Source organism: Prinia subflava, chromosome 2, assembly GCF_021018805.1.
Source record: "Prinia subflava isolate CZ2003 ecotype Zambia chromosome 2, Cam_Psub_1.2, whole genome shotgun sequence".
Lineage (NCBI taxonomy): Eukaryota > Metazoa > Chordata > Aves > Passeriformes > Cisticolidae > Prinia > Prinia subflava.
The window spans coordinates 22023279-22049107 of NC_086248.1; the positions used below are offsets into that span (position 1 = coordinate 22023279).

The 25829-nt window shown below is 35.5% G+C and overlaps 1 protein-coding gene across 1 annotated transcript in view; it reads right to left on the reverse strand.

Moving 5' to 3' along the window:
• Window positions 1-25829, reverse strand: part of CSMD1 (CUB and Sushi multiple domains 1) — a 1074318-nt gene that overhangs the window by 379179 nt on the left and 669310 nt on the right. The window contains exons 6-7 of the mRNA XM_063389341.1: window positions 12939-13051; window positions 2580-2657 (exon numbers count right to left, since the gene is read on the reverse strand). Of these exons, the coding sequence (XP_063245411.1) occupies window positions 2580-2657; window positions 12939-13051 (191 nt within the window). The remainder of the gene's footprint in view (window positions 1-2579; window positions 2658-12938; window positions 13052-25829) is intronic.

Here is a 25829-nt window from a genome sequence, read left to right on the forward strand (position 1 = left end):
TACTTTACTTCAATTATCTTTCCCATCCTTTTCCCATTTCCTTAGATAAATTAATTAAAATTCAACTGCATCTGGCTCACTGCTAAATGAGCAGGATGAGCAGGACTATCTGGCAAAAAACTGACTTGATATGTTTCCTTCAGGTGTACCAAAGACAAAAAAATCCCAAAGAGATGAAAACGAAACCAAATAAACAAAACCACCAAAAAACCCATGAACCAACAAAAACCTACCAAAACCCAAACAAATAAAAAAACAAATAAAATGCAACTTCATGAAAACAAACAGGAAAAGAAAAATACCCCCAAATCAACCAAAAACCCTACCAGAAAAAAACACAGAAAATCTGAACCAAAACAAACAACAACAGCAAAACCCTCTTATTTCCCTGGGAAGTGATAAAATATATAATGAATTTTCGTTCCAATACAGAGGCACCTTCATCTGAAAGCCATGCTTTGCTATGTGACTCTTTATAAAGGATGGCAGATCAAAAGAAAGCAACCAAGAATCCAGGCAGGCCCAGGAGGAGGAGAGTGAGCTATGACTGTACACGACTGAAATACTGAAACACCATCCTGCATTCCACGAGGAATTATCAGTAATTTTATTATCATGGGTAACGCTGGTAACATTTTCTACATAAATCCTAACAGACTGGTGCCACTGTGAAACGCTTTTTGCAGCTGCTTGCAGGTTCTGCTTGGGAGGAAGAGCAGTGGGAAAGCTACAGGTCCTGGAATGCACAGGGTATGCTCTCACAGCATTTGTTGTGATGGTATTTACATTCCATTTACCCCCCAAAAGCCAAAAAAGCCCAAACTAAGCTTTCTGCTTTACAGAGAGAGAATATTAAAAAGATCTAACATACAAAAATGGTAAGACGTGTTAGTATATAATGTATCTTGTCTTAACAGTTTGCTAATTGACATCAAATTATAATATCCATTCTTATAATTTCTCTGGAGCCAAATCCCCAACTATGTTTTCTGTATAAACAAAATGTTTATAGGCAAATACTTAAAGCTTACATCAGAAAGAGCATCAAAATACATTTGAATCCAACTTTTTGCATTTTAATCTTGTAATTTTAAAAAGCTTTATATATATGAAAGTAATTATAATAATAATAATGCACTTAGATTCATGTTGGAAAGTCAGACATGATAATAAAGTTTTACAAGTCAAAACACAAAGAAAAAAAGACAATTTTCATTTGAGGTAAACAGCAGACTGCCTTATAAAAATTTCTTCCTTAGCCTGTCTTACTTCCACTTTCTGTAATTACATGTGGTGTTTGACAGCATGTGCTGTGAGACCATAAGCAGAGATCACACAGCTCCCAGAAGTAACTTATAAATAATGAAATAATCACCCATTCAGATACAGACACCAAAAAGAGGGATCAACTTTTTCTGCTACACCTTGCATAAAAAGTTCCTTTTGAGTGGCACACCATCAATGTGGAATATTTAAAGCAGAAAATTGTCATGCCTCTTTTGTTCCAGTGAGCATACCTAAAACTCACTTTGCATTAAACAATGCACAACAGAAACACAGAGAAAAAAACATATCCCCAGAAATCAGCTTTCAAGACACTCATTCTCACTGCACTTGCAGAACAGCACGAGGCAAACACAGCATAGGTTTCACTTCATTGAGTTCACTGTTGTTACATGAGGAATTAATTTATCTGAATACATCTCAGCCATTATATTAATACTTTTAATGAGTTCTGTGTGAATTCTGGCCTAACCCGTGGCTTTTTTGGGGTTTTTTGTTGTTGTTGTTGCTGTTGGGTTTTTTTGAGCTAAGGTACCTTCAGCTTTCAAAATTCAAAAATATCCTCATTTTTCTGGATTCAAGACTGGCCTAATTAATGGAGAAAGAGCTCTCAGGATATTAGTCAGATTGCTAGTTCAGAGAAAGAGATACTCAAAAACCTAACAACCTCATAGTCCCCTAGATAGCATTTTGATTTTAGCTTTACACTTTACACAGGGAAAAAGGTGTAAAGGGACCAAACAGAAGTAATTCCATGAAGGGAACTTGATGTTGTGATCTCCATCTTCTTGAGAAGCTGGGAATTGCACCAGCTCTCGACACCTGCTGTGCAAGACTGGAATGAGGCGGCCACCAGACACGGTGTGGCAAGATGAGGGAGGCATTGAGCTGTGATATTGAGTGAAGGGAAGAAAAAAGATCACAAAGTATAAACTTAGATACAGAAAATTCTCAGCTACCTTCACTGTCCCCAGTTCTTAATTGATGAAATCTGTATGACGCTGTTCTGCCTGAATTTCCTAACTTGCCATGTGTCTAATTCAATGTACAAAAATATTGCAATATATACAGGGGAGTTTCTATACACCCTATTTTTCAGAGTTTAAACCACTATGTTCTGCATTCTACCCTCAGCAGAGTATTATCAGTGGAGTTCTGATTCAGTGACAATATGAAAGCATCATAACCATTTTATGACCATAGCATCCCAACATCTTTCTCTCTTATTTGTATATTTACAAGGATTCCAGAAGATATAAGCAGTCACTAAAAATATAAAGGTATAAACAACTTACAGACAGAATTTTTGTGGTTGCTGTCTTTGCTGGGCAACATCTTGACTCCTCTTGATTTCAGCTCGATTGCTTTCTTTACTGAGAAGATAAGCAAACAAAGAGAAGATAATTCATTACTGAACTTTATTAAAAGGATAGCTGCAAAATCATGCATTACAATAATACAAATCTATATAGGAAACCTACAGCAGATTGAAATAATTGCAGCTTCTGTGGTAATCCAAATAAACTTTTGGTTTTATTTATTTTTACAAAAAGACAACCATTTGTCATGTTTCAGAAGATGTCCTTTTTAAACAGATATTATCAGGATTGGCAATATTCTGAATTAAAGTTTTTGTATGTTCAAAGAAAAGAACAGCCTGTCCTAATTACAGTGTGGATTTCCTGTATTTGCCACTCCATAGAACAAAAGCTTAAACATTAAAAAAAAAAAAAAACTTACATAAAATGTAAAGAACATTGTCTACACATATTCAAGGACTGCAAACTTTCAATTTGATTTTCACACCTGCTTTTGTTTGATTCACTTTTCATCAGGAGACAAGTTTTTAGTTCTGTTTCCCAATGAGATTAACACAGTGTGTTACATTATTTGGCTCACCTAAATCCTTTTGAATCCACAGGGCAATTTCAACTGAATTAGAAAGAAGAAAGAGAGTAAGAGAGTAAGAGCTCTCACAGGGGCAAAGTTTTGTAAGAAAGAACAGATGCATCAGAGGTTTAATATCTTTTTTCTCTGTTTAGTCAGCTGAATGGCTGATAAACTCCCAGCCTATCCCTATTAAGTAGTTTGGGCACCATAGGTGGGATCAGGAGCCAAGTAGGAAGAGACATGAGAAGACAGCAGTGCAGCTGTATATTGAGGAAGACACAGGGTAGAATTTAAATTGTAATGGTAAGAGAAAAAGATAGAAATATAGGACATCTTCACAGGACATTAATTAGTTCTGCGGGAACAAATTGAGCAGATAGAAAATAAGCGTGGAACAAGCATGAACAATTCAAAACTATTGTGTCAAAAAACAATAGCAATTGCAAAATAGCTGATGACTGACTCTGTATCAGAATGCTAACAACATCAAGATACATGCAGTTACAAAAAATTACAAAAACCTGTAATCCTTCCCTGATTCATATAAAAGACCTTTTTTCCTAGACCTTGCAGGGGGTGATAATCTCAAAATGAACCTATTTATCCAAGATACAAACAAAAACAAGACTTCAACTCAAACATTTCTTATATGGCAGTAATTAGTACCTCACAGTACATGAATTCATACTACAGAATGTAAGTTATACTTTTTGTCATTACATGATGTAAATTTTATAATTACTACAATATACACTGATCTGGATGCAAATATTTCTAAGTGAAGTGATAGAAAACAAGTTGTCTTTAAATATTGCATTAAAAATCATGATACCATTGCATTTATTTCTATGTTACAACTTCAGAGGGAAGGTGGCATTTCTAGACTCTTGAAATTGAGCAAGTAGTGCAGAAAGTACATTCTGTGCTATGTGCAAATGCAGTCATTCATGCCTAAACCTGGAAAACAAGTGTTCAATTGATGAAAGATGATGGAAACACAATTGTAGCTGAATGGTAGGAAATGGTTATGATAGCAGTGTGTGCACAGGCATGAACTGTACATTATACAGAGACATCAATGCAGACAATAAGACTAATATCCCCAAGGCCTTTTGGAAGGCAAACTACATGGATGCGAGTTTATTTGGATTAGTGTGCAGATTTAGGTACGAAAATCTCCATCAAGTGCCACCTTATGTTCAGTTTTTCAGTGTAACAAGTCTGTTAAAATTATTCCATATTTAATGGGAACTGAAAAACACAGTACTTGCAGAGAATAATTGGGATATTGTCTGGAGTTATGGTCCCTCCACCAGTATGAATTTCTCAATTTATTAATATCTGTGCTATGTAAAACATGTGAGCAGTTCTTCAAGGATTCAGAACCCATATTGCTTACATGGATGAGTAATAAAAACATTGAGTTACTAGGTAATGGATAGAAAAAAAAGAACTGTTTTCTCCTTCTCCTCTTTGTGCTTTGACTCTATTTTAGAGAAAAAATTACAATCATCACTCGAATTCCTTGTGACATTTCACTCTTAAGGGTGTTTGTTATACATATTTGAAGTACAGTTCTTGTGAATCAGGAAAAATTATACTCACCAGCTTTATCTGAAATACAGAGATCACAAATTGACAAAAAGAGCTTTTGACTTGATATATGAAAAGTTTTTTTACTCTCGTGCACTAAAACAGGTCCTGCAGTTTCTATCCTTCGATTTTTTTTTCTATATGTCAAGAAAAAGGCATTCTGTATCTCACTGAAAGGACATTAGGGAGGGAATTCACAAAACTTAAGATCAGTCATCTAAATGTATGTTTTATGAAGAGAAATAGCTAACTCAAGGGGGTGATTCATCGCCTTCTAAGATAGACAAAATGAATTCTCCTTTGGAGATGCCTTTCCCTCTCCATAAAACAACAGAAACATATAATACTTGCTGAAGCCAGATCCCCACATTTTAGACAGTAAACATTAGGTGGAATGAGCCTTTACGCTGGAAAATTTTAACAGCCAAATGTAGTTATCTAGGAAACATATGGATCCAAAAGTTTGAAGATAGTTTAATATATAAAAAGAAAACTTTTTCCTCTTTTATACTTTAGTGTGTAAATTTTTGCATGTGCCCCATATGGTATTTTATTGTAGTTTTAAAAGGTATTAAGCAAGCATAGTCTCTGAAATAAAAACTGCTCAAAATCTGAAAAAGAAACAGGGACTACTGCACACTGTGGTTCGAGTGAACCAGTTCAACCCCTCCTGTAAATAAAAGAAATACTCTAAAATGGGTGTTTTATTACATCCATTGGATGATTTATAATTTACATCCCATTTGAGTACCTTTTCTGAGACACTTCTCCTTAACTTCCCCATTGCACCTTCATTAAAAAGGTTTTCCTGATTTCAAGATGAGTTTCTATTTAACAGCATGAAAAGAGGAATGGGTTTACATTAATAATGCCAGAATTAAACAACACTTTCCAACTTTTAAGTGATTACTTTCTAAAATCTGCATAGCCTTCTGCTGTCTTCACTTAAACACTTTAACATTAAAGTTAAGCTTACAGAATTAATTTCCTTTACCTTCTCTGTTCATCATAGCTTCAAGAGTCTTTTGGAGATGAGTTACTTATTCAGAGAGAAGGGCAGAGAGCTGAGTTCTGGAAGTCCATGAAAATCTTATCAGCCTACTGGAAAGCACCAGTGGTATTCCTTAAACTTTTGCTGCAGCTGAAATAAACTCAGCCAGGAAAGGAATATATGCCTGGTGTTATGATCCTGAATGGATCATGAAAGTAAAATTTTCAGGTTGTAAATCTTCCTTCAAATCTACTCAAATTTTCATGCAGCTCTTAGTTTCTGACATATTTGAACACGTGTGAAAAAACGCATTTTACCCCAAACTTTGGTGACATAATATGTTTTTCACCAATTGCCCAAATACATGAGTATCTTGCTGATTTTTCTTCCTGCATGAAATAACCTCCAAGACCTCAAATACTGGCTACCACTCAAAGCTAAAATATTCTGACATCATCTGCTGGTACTTCCTCAAGCTGCTCTGCTGAGTTCAGCTCTTGGCTGCCCTTCCCTGCAGATTTTTCCTAAGTACAGATATTTGAAGGTGAAGAGGAGCAGCGTATTGCCCAGTATCTGGTGATCACAAGAAGCACCTTTCCTGTCCAGTCTGAAGCTCTGTGTCACTCTAGGAATATATATATAGATATATTTGAACTGTTCTCTGGTTTTGTTACAGTACAGGAAAAAACAAATATTTTCAGTATTTTTATGTATGATACACATCTTTTACAAAGACTTATGCTTTGCTTTAAATATTTTGCAGAGTTCAGTAAAAAAACAGTGATATGTTTGCCAGAACATTCATAGGATTATTCTTGAAATAGCTTAGCGAATTTATCTCAGTACAGTCCAGAACTTATCAATTTCCTTTTGCTTTACTTTCGCTGTTCTAATTTTCTTCAATCTGAGTAATCCTGTTGTAATACAGAGTGTTTTCTTAATTAAGATTGAAGAATCCACTCCAGTGCTCTGTTTTCTCTGCCCTAATGCCTAACCTTTCTGCATTCTTCTCCAAAGGCACAATTATGACAATATCTTTTTTTGCCCCTGGAATAAATAACCTACAGTTTCACAATTGTCAGCATAAGTTTTCTCTCCAGATTATATTTATGAATGAAACATTTCTTTCTTATTACTCAAAGTCATGTGGGACCAGTAAACAGTTCATTATCTGTTTCTAGGTTTTCCTCTGCTTCACTATAGTCTATTGTATTAAGAATTCTTTCTAATAGTTTAGTATTTATAAAAATAAGGGGAAAAAAAAGCAATCATTCTCAATATTAATATTCATTTCAGTTTATGAAGGGAATTCTAAAATCATTTTGTTGATGAAACAAGACCCCACACTCAATAACCTGGGAGCATCCTAAGAGGCTTTTCCTCTCAGCTGCCCATTTGACTTTTTGCAGAAGCATCACAGTCTTCCATAGGATCTCTAGTCTAAACCAACTCACTGGAAGAGTCCATCCCTTTTCTGTTTCTCTATTCCCTGCCTGAAGAGTATTCTGTCTAATACCCTCTCCCAGTGTTTCTCTCACTAACAGCTTTCAAAATCTTCCCTACTAATCGCTATTATAACTCCAGAGAGCTTCACAGCAGGCACAAATGTTTCTACTATATGGCTACCTGTAAAAGCTGTGGGTTCATGATCAGATGGCTTCCTTGTTCCATCAATTCAGCAAATTCACCTGTCACTATCAGACCCTCCACCTGCTCCCTGTGCTGGAAGTCTCTGCATGCAGTGCTAGGGAATAAATGGCACCAAGATAAATCGGTGTCACAACAGATTTTTACACAAATCTTTCTCATTCTATTTGTATAAGCTGACACAGGTTCTGCAGGTTTAAAAAGGAGCACAGCCATTTGTTTTCCATTAACCTTCTCTGTGTCTCCTATCTAGTCCCTTGTCTTGATGGACTGCCTTAGCTACTTTGTACTTTCAATGTATGATATATCATAATAAAACCAGTCCAGCAGGCATCAAGTCTTCAATGACTGCAGATATTCTCCATGGTTCTGGAAAATTGTATCAACACAATTTACTCTATGAATATACAGCACTGCAGAACATACTGGGCAGTAGTTTGTAGGAACTGTCACTAAAAATAAATCATGAAGTGAGAACCACTCGGTTCCTTGTTTGAATGCCACTTCAACCATAGCCTTTTGAATAGCTCTGGGCAGGGTAACACCATGCCAAACAATGGTGCAAGTCTGAATTGCTGTTACTAAACTGGCATCTTCTTAGTTTGAGGCATCTACGTCTAAGCCTTTTTAGCAACATTTTACTAGACACTTAAGAAAGAAGTATTACTGTAGTAGTATTGGACTACATGTTTAACTATGGTTCTATTAACCACAGAAGGGAACAGTCAGGAAAGACGGTGGATTATCTTCCTGTTGATTTTTTCATATCTAGACTGGTTTACTCTCTCAATAATAAAATTTAATAAAATATAAGGTATTGTCTCAGGAAAGGAAAATTCTACTCAGTATCACTTAAGAGCCAAAAAAATAACAAGTTTTTCTGAGTTTCGATTTTATCAATTACTTTTACTAATTTTCTTTCTAAATTTACTCTAAGTAACAATTCCAAATGAAATTCCTGACTAAAAGTACCATGCATCAAGGAAACACTGAAAATTCTTTTCACTTATTTAAAACATCATTTTTAGATTTTTACAGAATATGTAGAAAGGACAGACAGGCATTTATAGGCAGACTTAGTGAATTATGAAAATTCATTGAAAGAACTAGCAATTGCAAGTTGATTTACATTATTTCACTCATGGTTTTCCATTAGTATACATTTATTTCAGCAGTCTCTATTATATTCATAGTTTGATTTTGGGATTATCTGCTTGTTAAATCCTGAATTACTGAATGTAGTTAAACACAACAGATAGATAACTTGTGTTAGAGAATTATCAAAATACCTATACCTTCTTGAACCTCCCTGAAAACTTGCCAAAAATAGAATACCTTATTTGAAACCCTGCAACAGAGGCCTGAGTTACAGCAAAAGTAAACACAGCCATTATTCATGTTTTGCTTTGGAAGCTTTCTTATTCTGTTCTATTTCTAGGAATTTTGAAATAAATACATAACTTAAGCAGATCAGTTTTAGCTGTACAGCTAAAGGTATTGTGGGGTTCTTACCTCCTAAAAAGAAAACAAAAAAATATTTTAAAACCCCTTCTATTGTTCTGGCAATAAGCAGGAGCTAAACAAGCATAATATAAATATGCAAAAAAAAAAAAAAAGCAGGGAATTCTTTATGACACCTTGCAAGTCATTCTGTGTACATTGATAAGCTTTGTTCTGGGAAGCGCAAGGTTTTCATCTCCTAGTTAGCCTGTTAATGATACTTCACCTGTGGGGAATTTATGCATTCATGAAGTCCAGCAATAAGACAAATCATATTCTCTGCAACTCCCACTGAATATGCAAAGGGTATTTATGTATTAGCATGGGTGAGGGTAGAGGAAACATTTTTTTAAAAAGTTCATAATTAAATGACTGTAACATCTTTCCCCCCATGGCAATGCCACCAAGGAACAAGGCAGAAGAAAAACTGTGTCCAATGATATGTACTGTGAGAGTTCATTTCTGTGAGACTGATGTTGGTATGGCAGTCATGACAAAGACAAGGCAGAGCACGTCACTGCAATGTGATTTTTTCTGGTGGTTTTCAGGGTTATCCAACACTGTGTCTCCTTCTGACTAGAAACTCTGAAACTACGAAAAAAAAATTCCACACCTAGACACAGAGAAATTGGGACATAAATATTTTTACTGATGAAATCAACATCAAAATACAAAAAATCAAATCAAAACAACTAAGTATTTGTGGAGAGGAAAAAGCAAAATACCAAAACAAATTCTTAATTCTATACCTCATTAATTTTTAAAACTTTTAATTTTTCTCTAAACTTCTACTCTAGTCTGATGGAAGATGACACAATAAAAATTATTCAAGAGGAAATACAAACATCAATCATTTGGATTCACTTTTTATACTACAATATTTTATTTAAAAATTCAGCTTGCAAAGTATTTTAAAACTATATTTACTTGATGCATTATGATGTGCAATTCTAGTGCTAATTTTTTTATACCACTGAGCTGGTTTTCTTGACCATGTTAAAAATAGGGCACTTAGTATTGCTAAAAATGCAAGCTAGAAAGATCTGAAAAAAAATAAATTAATTATGCATAGCTTTAAATCCAATTCGTAGTTTCAATATTTTAATGAAACCAATTATAGTAATTCTGTTTGCCTGATTTAAGATCAAACAAAGAGAAGAAAATTAAATTGACTGCTTGTAAGTATTAGTTTTGGCTGACTGGAAAATGCCAAGTTACAGCAATAACATAGCTATGGTAAGATGATAATAAACATGACATCAAATTGATATGAGGGGAAAAGAGTAATTAAAGAATCTGTATGCTACCTATATAAAAATCTGATAATCTAAACTCTTACTAGGAAAAAAGCTTTTCATCCTATTGTTGCTCAAAGAGGTGTGTTATGTTGCCTCCCATACTGACTTGCTTTTGAAAAGCCAGTGGCACTGCTAGATGTGCTAGGTTAGTGTGAGGATTTAACACCAGATAGAAATTAACTCCAAATAAACCACTCCCCTTCCCCTCACCCTTTCCAGTAAGAGGAGGATAAAGATAGAGACTATGGGTTGAGACAACAAAAAAAAAAAGCAACAGAATAAGGAACGGAACAGACAGTAACAGCAACAATATCAATAAAAAGGTATTAAAAAGGAGAAGGTTCTTTACACACTACAGGAGTTCACCACCTTGACTTAGCTTTGTGCGGCTGCTTCCTCTGGTTGATTCTCCCTGTCCCTGAGCCCAAGACAATGGAAAACAATGGTGGACAAAGCCCTGAAAGCCAGATTGTCTGTGCCATGCCACACTGCCAGTTCAGGAGCTGTATTTGACTCCACATGGCTGCTTCTGGCACTGGCGCTGCAGCTGCTGGCTCTGCTGGGGTTCTGACTCTGCAGCACAGTGGTCCTGCTCTTGTCAGCACCATGCCTTGGAGAACACAGGGGCTTCACCACAGTGTTTTACCACAGTGGCTCCAAGCCACGTCCCAGAGAAACAGGAGGGGGACGAGCAGAAGCAGCAGAGGATAATTCCAACAGAGTTGATCCCAGCAACCTCCCCAATGGAGAGGTAAAATGAGCTATTTCTGGGGGTGCACACAGCCTTTTCTGGCCCCCAGAAGCAGCCCCCACCAATGATATGGCTGTTGTAGAGCAGGAACCTAGCCCTGCCCGCACAGATGGACAATATCCTGTAGTGAAAACACAGTCCTGGGCAGCTTGCTTTAGGTTACCCTTCTCTGAGAAGGACACAGGAGCAGATGAGCACCAAGGTCTCTACCAACCTCAGCTATTGTGCAATTTGTTGTACTAGGAGACTACTCCAGCTGAAAATATTGCTCCTTCTACTTAGTTTCCAAATACACATATAATATAGTGTAAGAAGAAGGACTTAATGAAGCTGTCAGATTAACCTGATTTTTATACCACTAAGAATTTTCATCCTATGGGTCTTGAAATATTTCTCCTATGTTTTAACAAAGTTTATGTTTATATTACTAACACAAGAATTTATTTAATTGCAATTGAGCCTGATAAGAGAGATAGCTATGTAATTCATGATCTCTTGTGTAATTCAGAAATCTTTGTATTAAATACAACAAATTTTAGAAGCATGCAATTCAAAGATTTATTTATATTAAGAAAGGAAATTTCTGTAATTGTAAGAATTATAATTACAGTAAGACACTTCCACATGTCATTCAAGGTATATTCTACATCAGGGAGTTTTATGCTTATACTCAGTATCTGATGTATTATGCAGATCAAGAGAGACACATCTGAAATAACAATCTACCTAGATATTTTCCAAAAGTTTTAACTACTTGGTGAGTATTTGTCCAGAGATAAGATATACTGAAGAAGAACAAAAGCTATTTTCCAGTGTATGTTACATCATCCCAATCTTCCCCCTTGTTATTCTGTTGATTCATAGTTTTCTGCTGCATCAGCAGGACAAATCACATTGGTTTTGTGGACTCTAACAGGCTTAAGACACAGAGTTAACATAAGCAGTGCATTTACATTCATAACCCCCAGCAGTGGTATTCTAAATGTATCCTTGGTAAACTTTGGCAAAAAATAAGTTGTAAGTGCAAAGGATCACATACTTATGCTAAGTTGACAAAATGAAATGAAATTTCCGATTTTTTTCTGAAACAGTAAAAATATTTTTTAAAGTAAAAGAGCTATGTATATTAAATGCTTTTGTTGCACATGCATGCCATAGTCACCAGAAACATATAGTTGTTGTAATGTATTTTTCATTTAAAAATGATAGAGGTCCCACAGTTTCAGGGAAAAAATACAAACGTCTAAACTCCTGAAGGATGTGATGATGTGGGGTGTAAAAGGATTGAAATAGCTCATGTAAGTGCAGCATTTAAAAGCATAGATAAATTAAGAAACTTTTCTATTTTCAATGTAACGACCATGTCTTTCATCTTGAGTAATGATTTATAAAGTATAAAAATCAATAAAGAATCCATTCTAAAATATTGCATTTTAAAAACTGTCTCCATGAACATAAGTAGAAATGACAGCAACACTGACATCCTCTTGTCTTCCTTTGAAGTTGTATATGCAAATATATGCAGGAGCCTGAAATATAATTTGTACTATACTGTGGTCGAGTCAAATTTCCAAATGATGAATGTGGCTTCTGGATAAGAGTTAGATTTGAATAATGAAGGAAGACAATGTTTAGATAGGAACCTGCCTTTGTGTGGAACTGAGTTCCTGCAAGTTGCATTCCAGGCATGTTTTTAAAGCAAAGATCAGACTGACTGCAAATGAATTTATTATAAAAAAAGTGAGCAAGCAAATACATATTTAGAACAAACTGCATTGCAAAGCACACATACTTTTTCTGAAAGTAAATCCCTAGAGACATCTGATCACACAAGGAAAACAGATATTCAGGGTAAGAGCAGTAATAATATGAGTCAGCTTTTACTGTGACTGTGATATTTAAACATAATTATCAAATTCCACCACCTCTTTAGTGATGCTTAGAGGTAAAGAGTTTCTAAGGTGTATTTTTATAGGTTTCTTACCTTGAAACTGAGCATTAAATCCCTTTCTTCGGTGATTGCTATCAGATGTAAAATGGAGTCGTAACCAGTTCTTACTGCTGATAACTGGAGAAGGTAGATTCATACCACTTAGCCTGGAAAAAGAAAAAATATTCTAATATTTATGGAAAAAAAAAAATCGTGTACACCACTTAAAAGAGAACCCCCCCTCAAATCTCAAACTATATTAGAACACAATGATTTGCTGTCATCTAATCTCAATGCATTACTAGTAAAGTAACTATTACGTTGAGAGAAATATGAGGGTTTTTTTCTCATTACAGCGATCCATTTTATGATTAAAACTTGTATTTCCAAACTATTTTTTTATGAATTGAAGCAGAAAAACAGTCTATTGAGAGTGTGCACACGCAAGTGTAGGTGTGCATGCATGTGTCAAAACATTCTGCAAAAACTAAACCTATCCAGTTATGACAAGATGTCATCATCGGACTTCCTGCTGTGGTAGTTACCTCACAGGAAGTCAAATCTCAAGTATTAAAAAGTGTTAAATAAGAGTTATAGATGCTATCTAATTTTAAGTTTGGGAGGTAAATTACTGGTACGTAACTATGCTGGTAGAACTGATTTTGTGTATACTAAGTCCAACACACATTTCATAAAAACAAAGAGAAGTCTAAGCACAGCTGAATGCAGGCTACCCAGCTTGCATCAACTGTAGATATGAAGAAAGTGCACAAAGAATTTTTCTAATACAGGCAACAGGCCCTTGGACCACACTGGGTTGTTCCATTGTCAATCATTACACTACATCCTTTGTTAATCAAGTAGCTGCCATAGAGAACCTAACATGATGTAAATTCACATCTTAGTTTACCAGATGGGAAACTCTTTTTTGTTTGAATGTTCATGCTCTCATGCTCTGGATTTCAAATGTTACTCTTTCTTTTGTCTTTTCTCTCAAATAAATTTGGAGAAGTACACAAACACTAACCTAAGTTTCTCCTTTTCAAAACTGTTGATCACTTGAAACTAAAGTCAAACTGATGAATATCAGAAATTCTCAGCTAAGATATCATCTGCATGAGGGTAGATTTGCCACTGCTAAAGTAGACACAGTACACATTTTTGGAGCTAAAAAATAACCAAACTGAAATGGGAGTTAGTCATCTTCCAAAACTAATCAATAAAGTGAAATAGTTGCCTTTTTTTCATCACAGTATGAGGTATCAGAGTTTGTTAAATATTCCAGATTACTAGGAAACTCATCATGTTAAAAAATAATGATTCTGGAGAAGTCTACTTAGAACCATGGCTGAATCCCTTTCTCTTCTGCAGTAGAACAAGACCAACATATTGAAATATAGACATTATTAATGTATTTTTTTTTTTTACAACTTAGGACATGCAAACTACATCATTTTCTTTATCTACTTGTTAACAACATAAGGGAAACCCAAACTCTACTTAAAAACAGTTTTGATTGAAAAAAGGGGTTGGTCTTCTACAAGATTTATATGCTTCATTTTAGACAAGGCATTCAATAGTACTTAGAGGTGTTGGTTAAAATATTCTATACACTTCTACATCTCATTCAGAGGGACTTTTATACTTTATATATTCTTTAAGACACACTTTAGACTATTTTAGAGCACCACTCAAAATATTTCAAACCACAAACTGTTTTTTTCTGTTTCAAGTCTACTTAGAATTTGGATGTAGCTGTAAAAAGTACTGTGATATAACTATCAGGAAAAGAAAAAAAAAACTGTATGTGGAATACAGAATATATATTTGCTAGTACTTAGGTATTGATGAAATGTATGCTAAATCTAAAAGTTTTTTGCTATACATAGGCTGTAGTTCCTATCACTGAACTGAAAGTTCGTTTGTCAAAGTACATAAAGTTACATTCTAGAAACATTGTTTTAGGGGTTGGTTCTCTTTTACAAGTAGTAACACTCTATTTATTATACCCAAAGCTTTGAATTTCAAAGCTGGCAAAACTCTAGGATGAAATATGAAATTGTAATATGAAATACATAGTACATTAATAAAACTTTCAATGAATTTTAGCATTATAAAAGCACGTTTGGAACAGATCTTTCCTTAGTTACATATCTAATAAACAGATATTTCCCAGAGACACAATACATAAGATATTTTCATGTCTATGTGAATTCTGCAAGATTCTAAAGAGTCTCAAATCTCCCCATAATACTATGAAACATAATATGAAAATGACACTGAAGAGAGTATTTTACACAACCTATTTTAGCAGAGCACTCATTTAGCTGCCTACTGAACTCTGGACAGGCCTATGTTCTTTAACAGCAATACTGTTTGTGTTTTAGTTGGAGAAAGTGAGAAAGGGTAAAAACTGTTAGTGGTTCTTGAAAGAAAGTTATAGGCACTGTATGGCATAGTGGTGTGGGGTTTTTTCTGTAAGGTTTTAAAAACCTCTTCACTAGAGTACACAAATTTAAAAAATGCTGGGAGCATTAGCTGAGAATCCTGTGGCTGATATGTGGACATCAAAAGTGATGCCCCAACACAAAATATAGCATTTATACTGTATAGCATCCATCTTGTGTTTATGGGACTTCATATGGAAAATTTCAGAGTTTCCAGTAATTGCAGATCCAAAAGTTTGTGGATACAGTGTAAAATTTTTCCTTACATGTTAATTGATCATTTTCATGAAAATTCTGCAGGATGGGCAACCCAAAGTTGTGTGTGGAAGAGAGAGGTGGACATGGCTACTGCTAAAAGTGGCAGATCATTACCTGAACTGATACAGCAAGGAGAGCTGTACCTCACCCAAAAGTTAAGGTGTTATATGAAACTGGTTTTTCCTTCTTACTTCTCTCCAGGTGTTTTTGTTTGTTTGTTTTTTAAATCGTGGAATAGGAGACAATTAAACTATTTCCATCACACAATAAATATCAAAATTAAACAAATAAATCAATAACATTATGTGTGTGCTCCTCAGAGAAAAGTAAAAACCAGAAATGTCAAGAAGAGTTAGATTCCAGTCCCACAAACAGGAATATAATGCCCATAGCGAAAAACAGTGTGTGGGAGAAGTCCCTAGAACATGTTCATCTGTTTCTCTGGTATACAAAATGCAAATCCATGGCTGGAGGATGCACTTACAACTTAGCTGCTCTAGTCACCAATGGAGAGGCTGAACACCACTGCTCAACAGAATCTCAAGGTCACATTCTGCAGATGGAATGATCCCTCCCAGTCCCACAGAACAGTTTCCTCTGAGCTTGACCAGCTGAGAGGTGCATCACATACCACAGTTCATGACTAAGTGCCCGCACGTGTGTTGGTGTTACCGCGTGTGCTTCCTCTGACTCAGTGCAGCCTTTACTGTTACATGCTACCTTTATGTATCAGCTGAATATTTATGGAAAACAAGCAGTTTAGTTATGTCCATATTAGTAAATTGAACAGTGGCACTTCATATCAATTTCTGCTTAAGAGTCTATCTTACTTTAGTTTAAAACAACAGAAAATAATGGAATCTTGGAATCATAGAATGGTTTGGGCCAGAAGGGACCTTAAAGATCAAGTGGTTACAACCACCTTCCATGGGCAAGCACATCTTTCACTAGACCAGGCTGCTCAAAGCCCCATCCAGTCTGGCCTTGAACACTGCAAGGCATGGGGCCCCCACAGCTTCTCTGGGTAAGCTGTTCCAGTGCCTCACCACCCTCATACTGGAGCTATTCTGGCCATGACTGATGTGTGGACCCTTGGTCTCTCATGGGATCCATACAGGCAGCTGTGTAAACCACAGGGTCCCAACAGGATTGGGAATGTGACCAACCCTTCTGAGGTGTTCAGGAAATACTAACAGGCAGGACTTGTGCTGGTATGTGGCTACAAAAGCAAAGGTACAACTAAAGCAAAGATGTCTTTACTTCAAGTGCACATATATAGTATTCATTCTTGTTGCATATGAGCGCAGGTAGAGTAATTTTAGCTCAGATTAGGTGTTAAATCTAAATTTAGATAGAGTCTTGGAACTACTTTGTATCAGACAAACTATTCAGATAAGATAACCCATCCCCCCATATTTCTTAGCATCGAAGTTCTCTTTAAAAGATTTCATGCTTTGATCTCTATTTCTCAAATGCTGTCTAAAAAGGATTTTGAAAGTTTCTCTCTTCCTTTTTGCTGAAAACATTTATTGTATGGGAAGTAATAGAAAATAAATTAAATTCCTCAGTTATATTTGAATTCTACCTCCACTATAAAAAATGCAATGCATTTTTGGAACTGATTTTAAGGCCTAGCACGGATAGTCTTAAAAATATCCCCTAACCTTGGATAGAAGTGATATCTAATCTAAATCACCATAATCAAGTTGTTCAAGAACAAACACATATATATGTATGAATAATGTTATTTGTGCATTTTCTGGAAATAGGTGATTTGACTTGTGGAGCGCTGTGTTTTCATCCCCTGTACTGATGGCAGCCAGGACTTTATTTTCTAGGATTAGAGGGTTAAAATTGCCAAATGTCACTTGTACAAGTGACATATTTGAATGCTCTGGGCTTAACAGTATTTGAGACTATGCACTGAAAGGGACTGAAGGGAGCATTAGACAGCTGTTTATTCACTGAGTATCAAATACTCAGTGACATGTTAAATAGCAATCCTGTGGGAAGAAAAGAAACAAACAAAAAATAAGTTTTCAAATAACATTACAGGATAGTCTATTTACCCTGAGGGCTTAGAATGCAAATTGCACATAGAACTTAAAATCTCAAATTTCTGCATAGTGGATGTGCTCTACTGAACAAGACAGACTCTCAGGGAATTCCTGTGCCTGTTCCAGCATCATAAAGAATTAAAGGGCCAGGTTTTGAGAGCTTTATAGTTATATTAGTATCATACTACACCTCTGCTGGCAAACACTGCATCTTACAAGAAATAGTGAGAAATAATTAAACAACCCCAGCTATTCTCCTTCTAAATCTGAAGGCAGCCAGGCTGCTGCATGATCAGAGACTGCAGAGGAAACTATTTCTGTTGATCATTGCAAGCCAAAGACAATTTTTTAATGTTAAACTGCTTCAAGTGATGTTTTAATTTCTATTCTCATTCCATCATTTCCTCACACAGACACTAATCTACTGTTTATGCAAGTAATAAGACATTCTGTTTCCATGCAGGCTTGAAGGAGTAATGTTTTCCTTATGTATAGTATGTCACGTATAGGAAGTATAAAGTCCTTTGAAGTCTATTGCATTACCAAGAGATTGTGACGCTTTATCAAAATTATTACTGACAGGATTGCCACCAAAATATTTTTTCTTTAGTTGGAGTTAGTAGTTATTCTTTGATCCAAATGCAGGTATAACAAAACTATTCTACATTTAATTAAGAGAACTAATCTAGAGAGGCGTAATTTGCTTTTGATTTCGGATCTGTTAATAAAATAAAATAATTAATGCTTTTGTCTGAAGAAATAAACCAAAATGTGTTTCTTTTACAAGGTTCTTGACATCGTTTTGACTATAACAAGCAGATAATCTTATCTTATAAAACTACTGACACTTAAGTTTCATGAAAATGTAGGAAATAATTAGAGTGGTTTGTAAACTCATCTACCCTTATTCTTCTAATTTAGCTACTTTCTCCATGTTGTATTAAGCTAACTATCTACCTAGTTGTAGTAATATTATTTGTGCAAAACCACAGTAAAATAGAATAAAATTAATTGAATGGTTTCTAAACAAACTAAAATTCAAAAATACACTCTATAAAGACTAGTTCAGATAAAAAAAAAAACCCACACAGAAGCACTCCAATAAAGTCTATTGTGCTTGAGTTTTGAATACTTCAGCTATTTCTATAGTCACTTAACCACACAGGTATTTCTATTCTCTAGAATGTGTTAATTTATTTATCAATTTATTTGTTTTGAAGATAGTGTAAAATATTGTCATTTTTTAGGAATGGTATTCCCCAATTTAGTTCTCCCACCAAGACTCCAAACCACACTGCTGGTCACTTGCTCCCCCCCTTCTCCTTCCCACCCCAGTGGGATGGAGTTGAGAACTGGAGGCACAAAATGTGAAGATCATGTGTTGAAATAAGAACAATTTACCTAAAACAGCAATGAAATAGGAACAGTAACAGGAAAAATAGTAGTGGCAAAAGTATACAAAAAAGAGCGTGATTCATATATAAAAATGGTCACAGGGACCCAAAGGCAATGAAAAATGGTAGGCAATGCCAACATATTTTTAATTCAGACGCCACACTTTTCTTTTTGGAAGTCAGAGTCACTTATCCCTACCCTCAGAAATGCCCTGTGGTACAGAATAACCTCATTGACATGCCCACAACCATGCCCCTAACTCACTGCAAAAACTTAATTGAATAAGTTTTCACAACAGGTCTTTGGGTTAGGAGATTAAGAAAGAAAACTGTACCCTAATTTTCAGCTGAGAGCTTTTTTCCATTTTGCAATCCTCTCAGCTTAAATATTTCTATGAGCATGCCTGTAGATACAGGTGCACACAAGAACTTCCAAGGATCATCACTCACTAATCAACAAAATAACAGGAGTAAGTCTTTCAAGGCATAAAGTATGATTATTGCAGCAAATAAATGAAGGCAATGTCTATGCATGTCTGTATATGCAGTCTCTCTGTATGTATTATTTATATTCTATAAGTAAATATTTATATTGAGTATTGATATATTAAAAAAGGATGTTAGAAGTTTATTACCTCAAACTCATTGTCACACCAGGATGGCCAGGGCCATATCTGGCATTAACCAAGAGCAAATAATGAGCTGCATTAGCTGTAAGTAAATGTGCAGCTTTGCAAGCCCTGTTAGAGGGTTCAACACTGGAACATGCACACTGTGGCTGCAATTTCGCAGACATGAGATGCTCTGACAAGCAGCTGCTGCCTAAAGAGGGGTAATGTTCTCCATTCTTCCTCCTGCATTTACTACTCCTTCCTTAATCCTTTACTTCTGTAGTGCCCTTCCTTACACATATCAACTTGGATTCTTGCTGGAACGTTTGTGATCTTATTTAAAGACTATAATGGAAGACAATTATCCTCTCCTCTCCAATCCCTCCAGGTGTGCCATTTTAGTGAATTAAATGGCTCATGGAAAAGAGAAACAAGTCAGAGCTGGCATGAGTTCAGTATCAGGAGCACAGGAAAGGCAAAGTGAAATGGAGATGGAGGTCACAACTTGGGGAAAGCAAGAATATAAGAAGAATATATATTAATGAAGAAACAACTCAACAAAATATAAGAAGGGATAGATAGCTTAACAATTTAGACTATTTACAATACAATGAAGTGAAAAATACTTACTATGCTTGATAAGTGAGACCAGGTTATCTCTTAAATAAGAACTATATGTTTAGCATGAAAAGTGTAAATCTTCTCTTCTTTATGTAATATTTGAAATAAGAGGCTATTTGTAACAGCTAACATAATCTGCAGGGAAAGGGTTCAGAAGTGGGGAGAGGGAGAGAGGGGGGGGCAGTGTGAGGTGTTTCTTATTTAAAGTCATTAGATTCAGCATAATTTTTCTCTGCCTACTTCCTTAACCTAACCATGAATTGTTAACACTGGATGCTGTGAATAAATACTTCCATTTGCATTGTACCTTATTACTGCTTGAGACACGAATTGATTCAAATAAATGGATGTGGGTTTGAGTGAGCTTTTTTTCCTCATAGGAGGACCTTAGCAAATCTTAGCTTCCTAAGTACCCCTACAAGCTCTCCTGAGAATTTCTCAGGAGAACTGGATATGTCCCTGGGAAGCTCAATGAGACTGGCAGAGCTGTTTTCAGGTAAGTCAGGAAAACTAATGACTAGTAGTTATACAGACAGCACTTGCTGTAAAGGAAAAAAAATGATAAATATCTAAAGTCCTGATGGACCACAAGGTGTTTGCCAGAGAATTTTATATCAAATACTTATATCCATCTGGGTTTAAGAAAACAGCTCAAAGGAAACACAGAACTGATGAGTATAAAACGGTGAAAGAAAGGAAAGCACAGATGAGTAAGGGAATAAGTACAGAATAAAGTTTTACCATGACATTGTCAATTTCAGTGATTCAGGTACTTTCTTTAGACTACTACTGAGTAGTCTAAAAATACAACAACTTTTTTTATTTGCTGTTATCCTTCACATAGAGAGTAGAAGTTTTAATCACTAATAAATTAAAACATGTAATGAAAGTGCCTCTTCAAAATAAAATAACCCAATATTAAACACTATGTTCCATAACTGTTTTATGTGGCGTTACTGAGTAGTTATTACATTCATTAAGCTCATTACTAACTTCATTGTATTAAAAAGAAACACTGTCCAGTAAGCACTTTAGATGTATGTTTCATATGGAATGACTCTTAATGACAGAAAAATAACAAGAATAAATAAGAATTCATTATCACTACTTTGCCTGTGATAATGAATTCTGAAAATTTTATGTAGTCATTACAGAATATATTGAATTTGTCAAAATATTGCTTACTCACTTTGTTCTGTTCTCATGACACTTATTAACAGTTATATTGGAACAGGTTGACAACTTATTTAAAACTAAATTAGGAAAATAATATAAAATCCTTTAAGGCCATATCTTTTCTTTTTCCCTTAAATAAATAAAGCTTTAAGTAATAAGGCCAAAGTCAGACAGGCAAAAATGGGAATGTAAGCAGAAATTTTATATATTTTCCAAAAACATATTCAAATCATACCATCCCATAGCTTAAGTTCCTTATGTTGTTGCAGCAGTCTACAAGTATATTTAAAAGCCCTTTGGCCCAGTGAAATGAGGACAGATAAGGCTTCATCTTATCTAATTTCAGTTGTTAGCAGTGAGTGATCTGCATCTGCGAGAAGTTCTTTTAATATACAATAGAGAGGAGTAAGTATTTTGAGAGTTCATGTCATCTGAGGTATTTTAGACTTCCGCACTAGTTTGTAATGAATTTCACCTTGAACTGTGTTGCAGCAGCCCTCTTGTTAGAAGGTAGAAATGAGCCAAGACAGACTTCTTGTTTTTCACAGCATGAAAAGGGTCCTGGTTTATTCCTCTTCACAGCTCAGCCATCCTGACTCCAGCTATTCACTGGCTCTGGCTGCAGCAGCTCCTGCTGTAGGTTTCCCTTGCAGCCTCTGACTGCTGGTTATTGCCTGCTAAACTCTGACTGCAGGGATCAGTTTGCAGACTCTGACTGCAGCTTTTACCCAGCTAGACTGGGACTGCAGGTTCCAACAACAGGCTCTGACTGCAGACCCAGACCGACCTCACAGCAGTGATTCTCTCTCCCCAGGATCATCTTCTTTGTGATCCTCTCATTCCCTTTTCCTCAAGGTTCCTCCTCCTTCCTGATCCTCACACTCACGATCCTCCATGATGATTCCCCTCACCAGCTCACCCACCCCTTTTCTCACACTTGTCTTTATTGGCTGTAGCCGTGACTCCTCAGGGGCCAGGCTGTGCTGGGTAATTACCACAGCTGGTACTTGTCAGGGCTGAGGTCACCTGTGCTCCCTTCTCGTACAGGAATGCAAGAGCTACGATGAAGAGATAACCATCGACACACCTGAGCATCACCCAAGGAATAACTTTATTCTCCAAAAGCAAAATTTGTGCACAAAAGTAACCACCCTCTTGTGTGTATTTTCATGTACTTCACACTGCATGTGATACCCACACATGCTTTGTGTTTGGCTAGAAATTAAAGCCAAAGGCAAGAGTTTTTCATGTTTTGTTATTGGTTTTTGGAAAAGAGATTCGTTAAGAACACCTTGGTTTGTTGACTCAACTGTGATAGCAAATATTTTTCTTGATTACTGTTGTGATATTTAACAAACATCATAAGAACAATATTCCATGGCACTCTGAATACAGTTCCTTTGGAATATTATTACTCCTCTCTAGCCAATGAATAAAAAACCCAATAATTCCTTGTATGTCTAGAGTTCTTTCTGATATATGGCTTTCATTGTCCAGTAAAACTGGAACATTAAGTTCTAGGACATCACAATCAATTAAATTTTATTGTTTAATGCAGTGGTATTCCACCCAGGCCCTTAGTTCTGCAAGCCACTTTTCTATTGTGTTCAAGGAGTTCTACATCAAGAGCCAGAGCAGTTATGTGTAGGGTCCTGAGGTTAAAATGGCAACTATCCTGAAGGGAAACAATAATTTAAATCAAACTCACTATTAAACAAACATGAAACTAAATTGAGGGCATTTTTACTGCCAAAAATATAGAGTAATTGAGTATTTCAGAGATAAAATTCTGCTTTAGAAGTTGTTCTGTAACTGAGTGTAATTATTAATAGCTGAATTGATAAAATGTAGGTGTTATAGCAGACACAGTATTCTTTTAATGAGAACTGCTGTTATAGTGTTTTAACTGTAATTATCCAGCTCAGTCTTTTTGTTAACATTCTGAAAACTCCTCATTTTTTACTGTGTTCCCTGTACTGTTTTACTGCATTAATCCCATGACAAATTCTTTAGTGTTCCATGTAGAGAAAACCTGAAATTCTTCAGTAAAATTCAGAAACTGTTCATCTAAACAGGAGTTGCTAACACTTTAATTTTTATTTCTTTAACCTTCAGTTATTGTGAACTACTAGTAGAGGATTAAGATCTAACAAGATGCAATGCAAAAAAAAAGATACATGAATCAATGGACAGTAACCATCAACATTATTATAACTGTTCTGAAAAAAACTCACCTAAATGATATAAAAACAATATCCAGGACAGTTTTTTCAGGTACATCAAATAGGGGATTTTTAAGTACATCAGGAACCTATTATACCTCTGTGTTGAGAAAAACTACATAGGTTTTTTCTAAACTCTAAACTCTAACTCTAAAACTCTCTAGTATTTTTTCATTTGTGGTTGCTACTGGAATATTTTCAAAATAAACTAAAATGAATATACAATTATAATGAACTGAAAAATGTTTTTTCCATTCCATGCAATTAATTTAATTTCATTACTTTAGTAACTGTTCTCCATTATATATTTTATATTGGATGAGTTGTTCTGGTTTCTGTTTTAATGAAACATTTCAAATATCCCATTTGGTTTTGTTACAAAATAACTAATGAAAAACAGAAATTCAGGGGAAAAATGATTTAAAAACTAATTTGAAGTAATACTTCATGATTTTTTTTCTTCAACTTTCATTTGCAGAAATTACATTGTCTGTTCTGACTAAGATAACCTCCACAATTTCCTGTATTTAAAGCACCAGTCCAAATGTGGGGATGTTTGGCAACAGTCTCCAAAAAATGACTGTGAGAATATTTTTAAGAGCTCCTTTAGACTGTGCCTTTCTGCAGGGACTGTTGGGAATGAGTTTAGGATCAATCTGTCTGACATGTTAGATAATAACAAATAAGGAATATAATTGTTTCTATATCTTCTTTTATAATTCTCTATTATGAATCTCTTAGATCATAAATCAATGAAATCCTGTTATCTTACAATAGATTTAAACTATATCTGGTAGAAGGAAAAAAACATTGGTTCCCAGTTGCAGACTGGGGGGAAATGGAGCTGCTAATAGACAGAATTGCAGGTCTTCCTGGGATAAATCTGTACACAGCTTACTTTAGTTTCTTGGAAACAAAAACCAAAAAACATCCCCAAAAAACCACCACCACCAGGAAAAAAAATCCTCATGCATTTCCTCTTAAAAACTTTATCAGACTTCAACCAGATCTGGGTCCCCCGGCATAATAAAGAGACAGACCTGTTGGAGTGCCCATGAACAGGCAGCACCTCTCCTGTGAAGACAGCTGAGAGAGCTGGCCTTATTCAGCCCGGAGAAGAGACGGCCAAGAACACCTTGAAGAGGGCCGAGGAAGGATGAGGACAAACTTTGTAGCCCAGCCTGCTGCAACTGGACGATGGATAATAGTTTAAAGGCAAAGGTTTTTACAATAGGGGTGGGGGAAGCACTGACACAGCTGTGCAGAGAAGTGGTGGATGCCCCATTTCTGGAAACATTCAAGATAAAATGGGATGGGGCTTTGAGCAACTTGATTGAGTTGAAGGTGTCTCTGCTCATTGTGGAGATGTTACATTACATGTCCTTTGAAGGTCGTTTCCAACTCAAACTACTCTATTTGAAAAAAACCCAACTAACAAACAAACAAAAATCCCAAACTATATATTATACATTGAAACTGAATTTTATTGGTGCATCTGTTCAATATTTTCCTATTTTAACTCTCCATTATCTGATAATCATGTCATTTGTCTTTTAATTCTTTTATTTTTGAAACTTGCTGAGTGAAAGATTATTCATCTTCCTTCCTATGATTGAAATAGAGCTAGTAGAAATGCACTCTCTATCAAAATTGACTCACAGATGCAAATTCAGAAAAATTAACTTACTTTTGGAACATGATCTACTATATTAGTAATAAAGACATCTATGTTTAAGGAAAAATAAAGACCATTAAAAAAGAAATTATATCTAAATTGAGCAATCCTTCATAGAGCTACTCCAACTGATGTCGTATTTCCAGGTTTAATATGTTAGTGTTAATAAACAGCACAGCCTTTATCTGACTGAAAAGATCAGACAATCTCTAATCAGTTTTTATGGACTGATTATTACCAAATTAGGATGCAGTTCTGAAAATCCCTAATCTATACTTAATTCCTGATAAATTCCTGATGCAATGTGAGCTTGCAATATTGGCTCCATCTGGCATTAGGAATTTCTTCATGTCCATAAAAGGACTATAGAATATTTCTGTCTGAGAAAACCGAAAATAGAAATTTTTGTGTTATAAGTTTTATTGTTTAATCTGTTCACTGTGTAACACAATGTGGTTGCTAAGATGCTGACAATTAGCAGCTC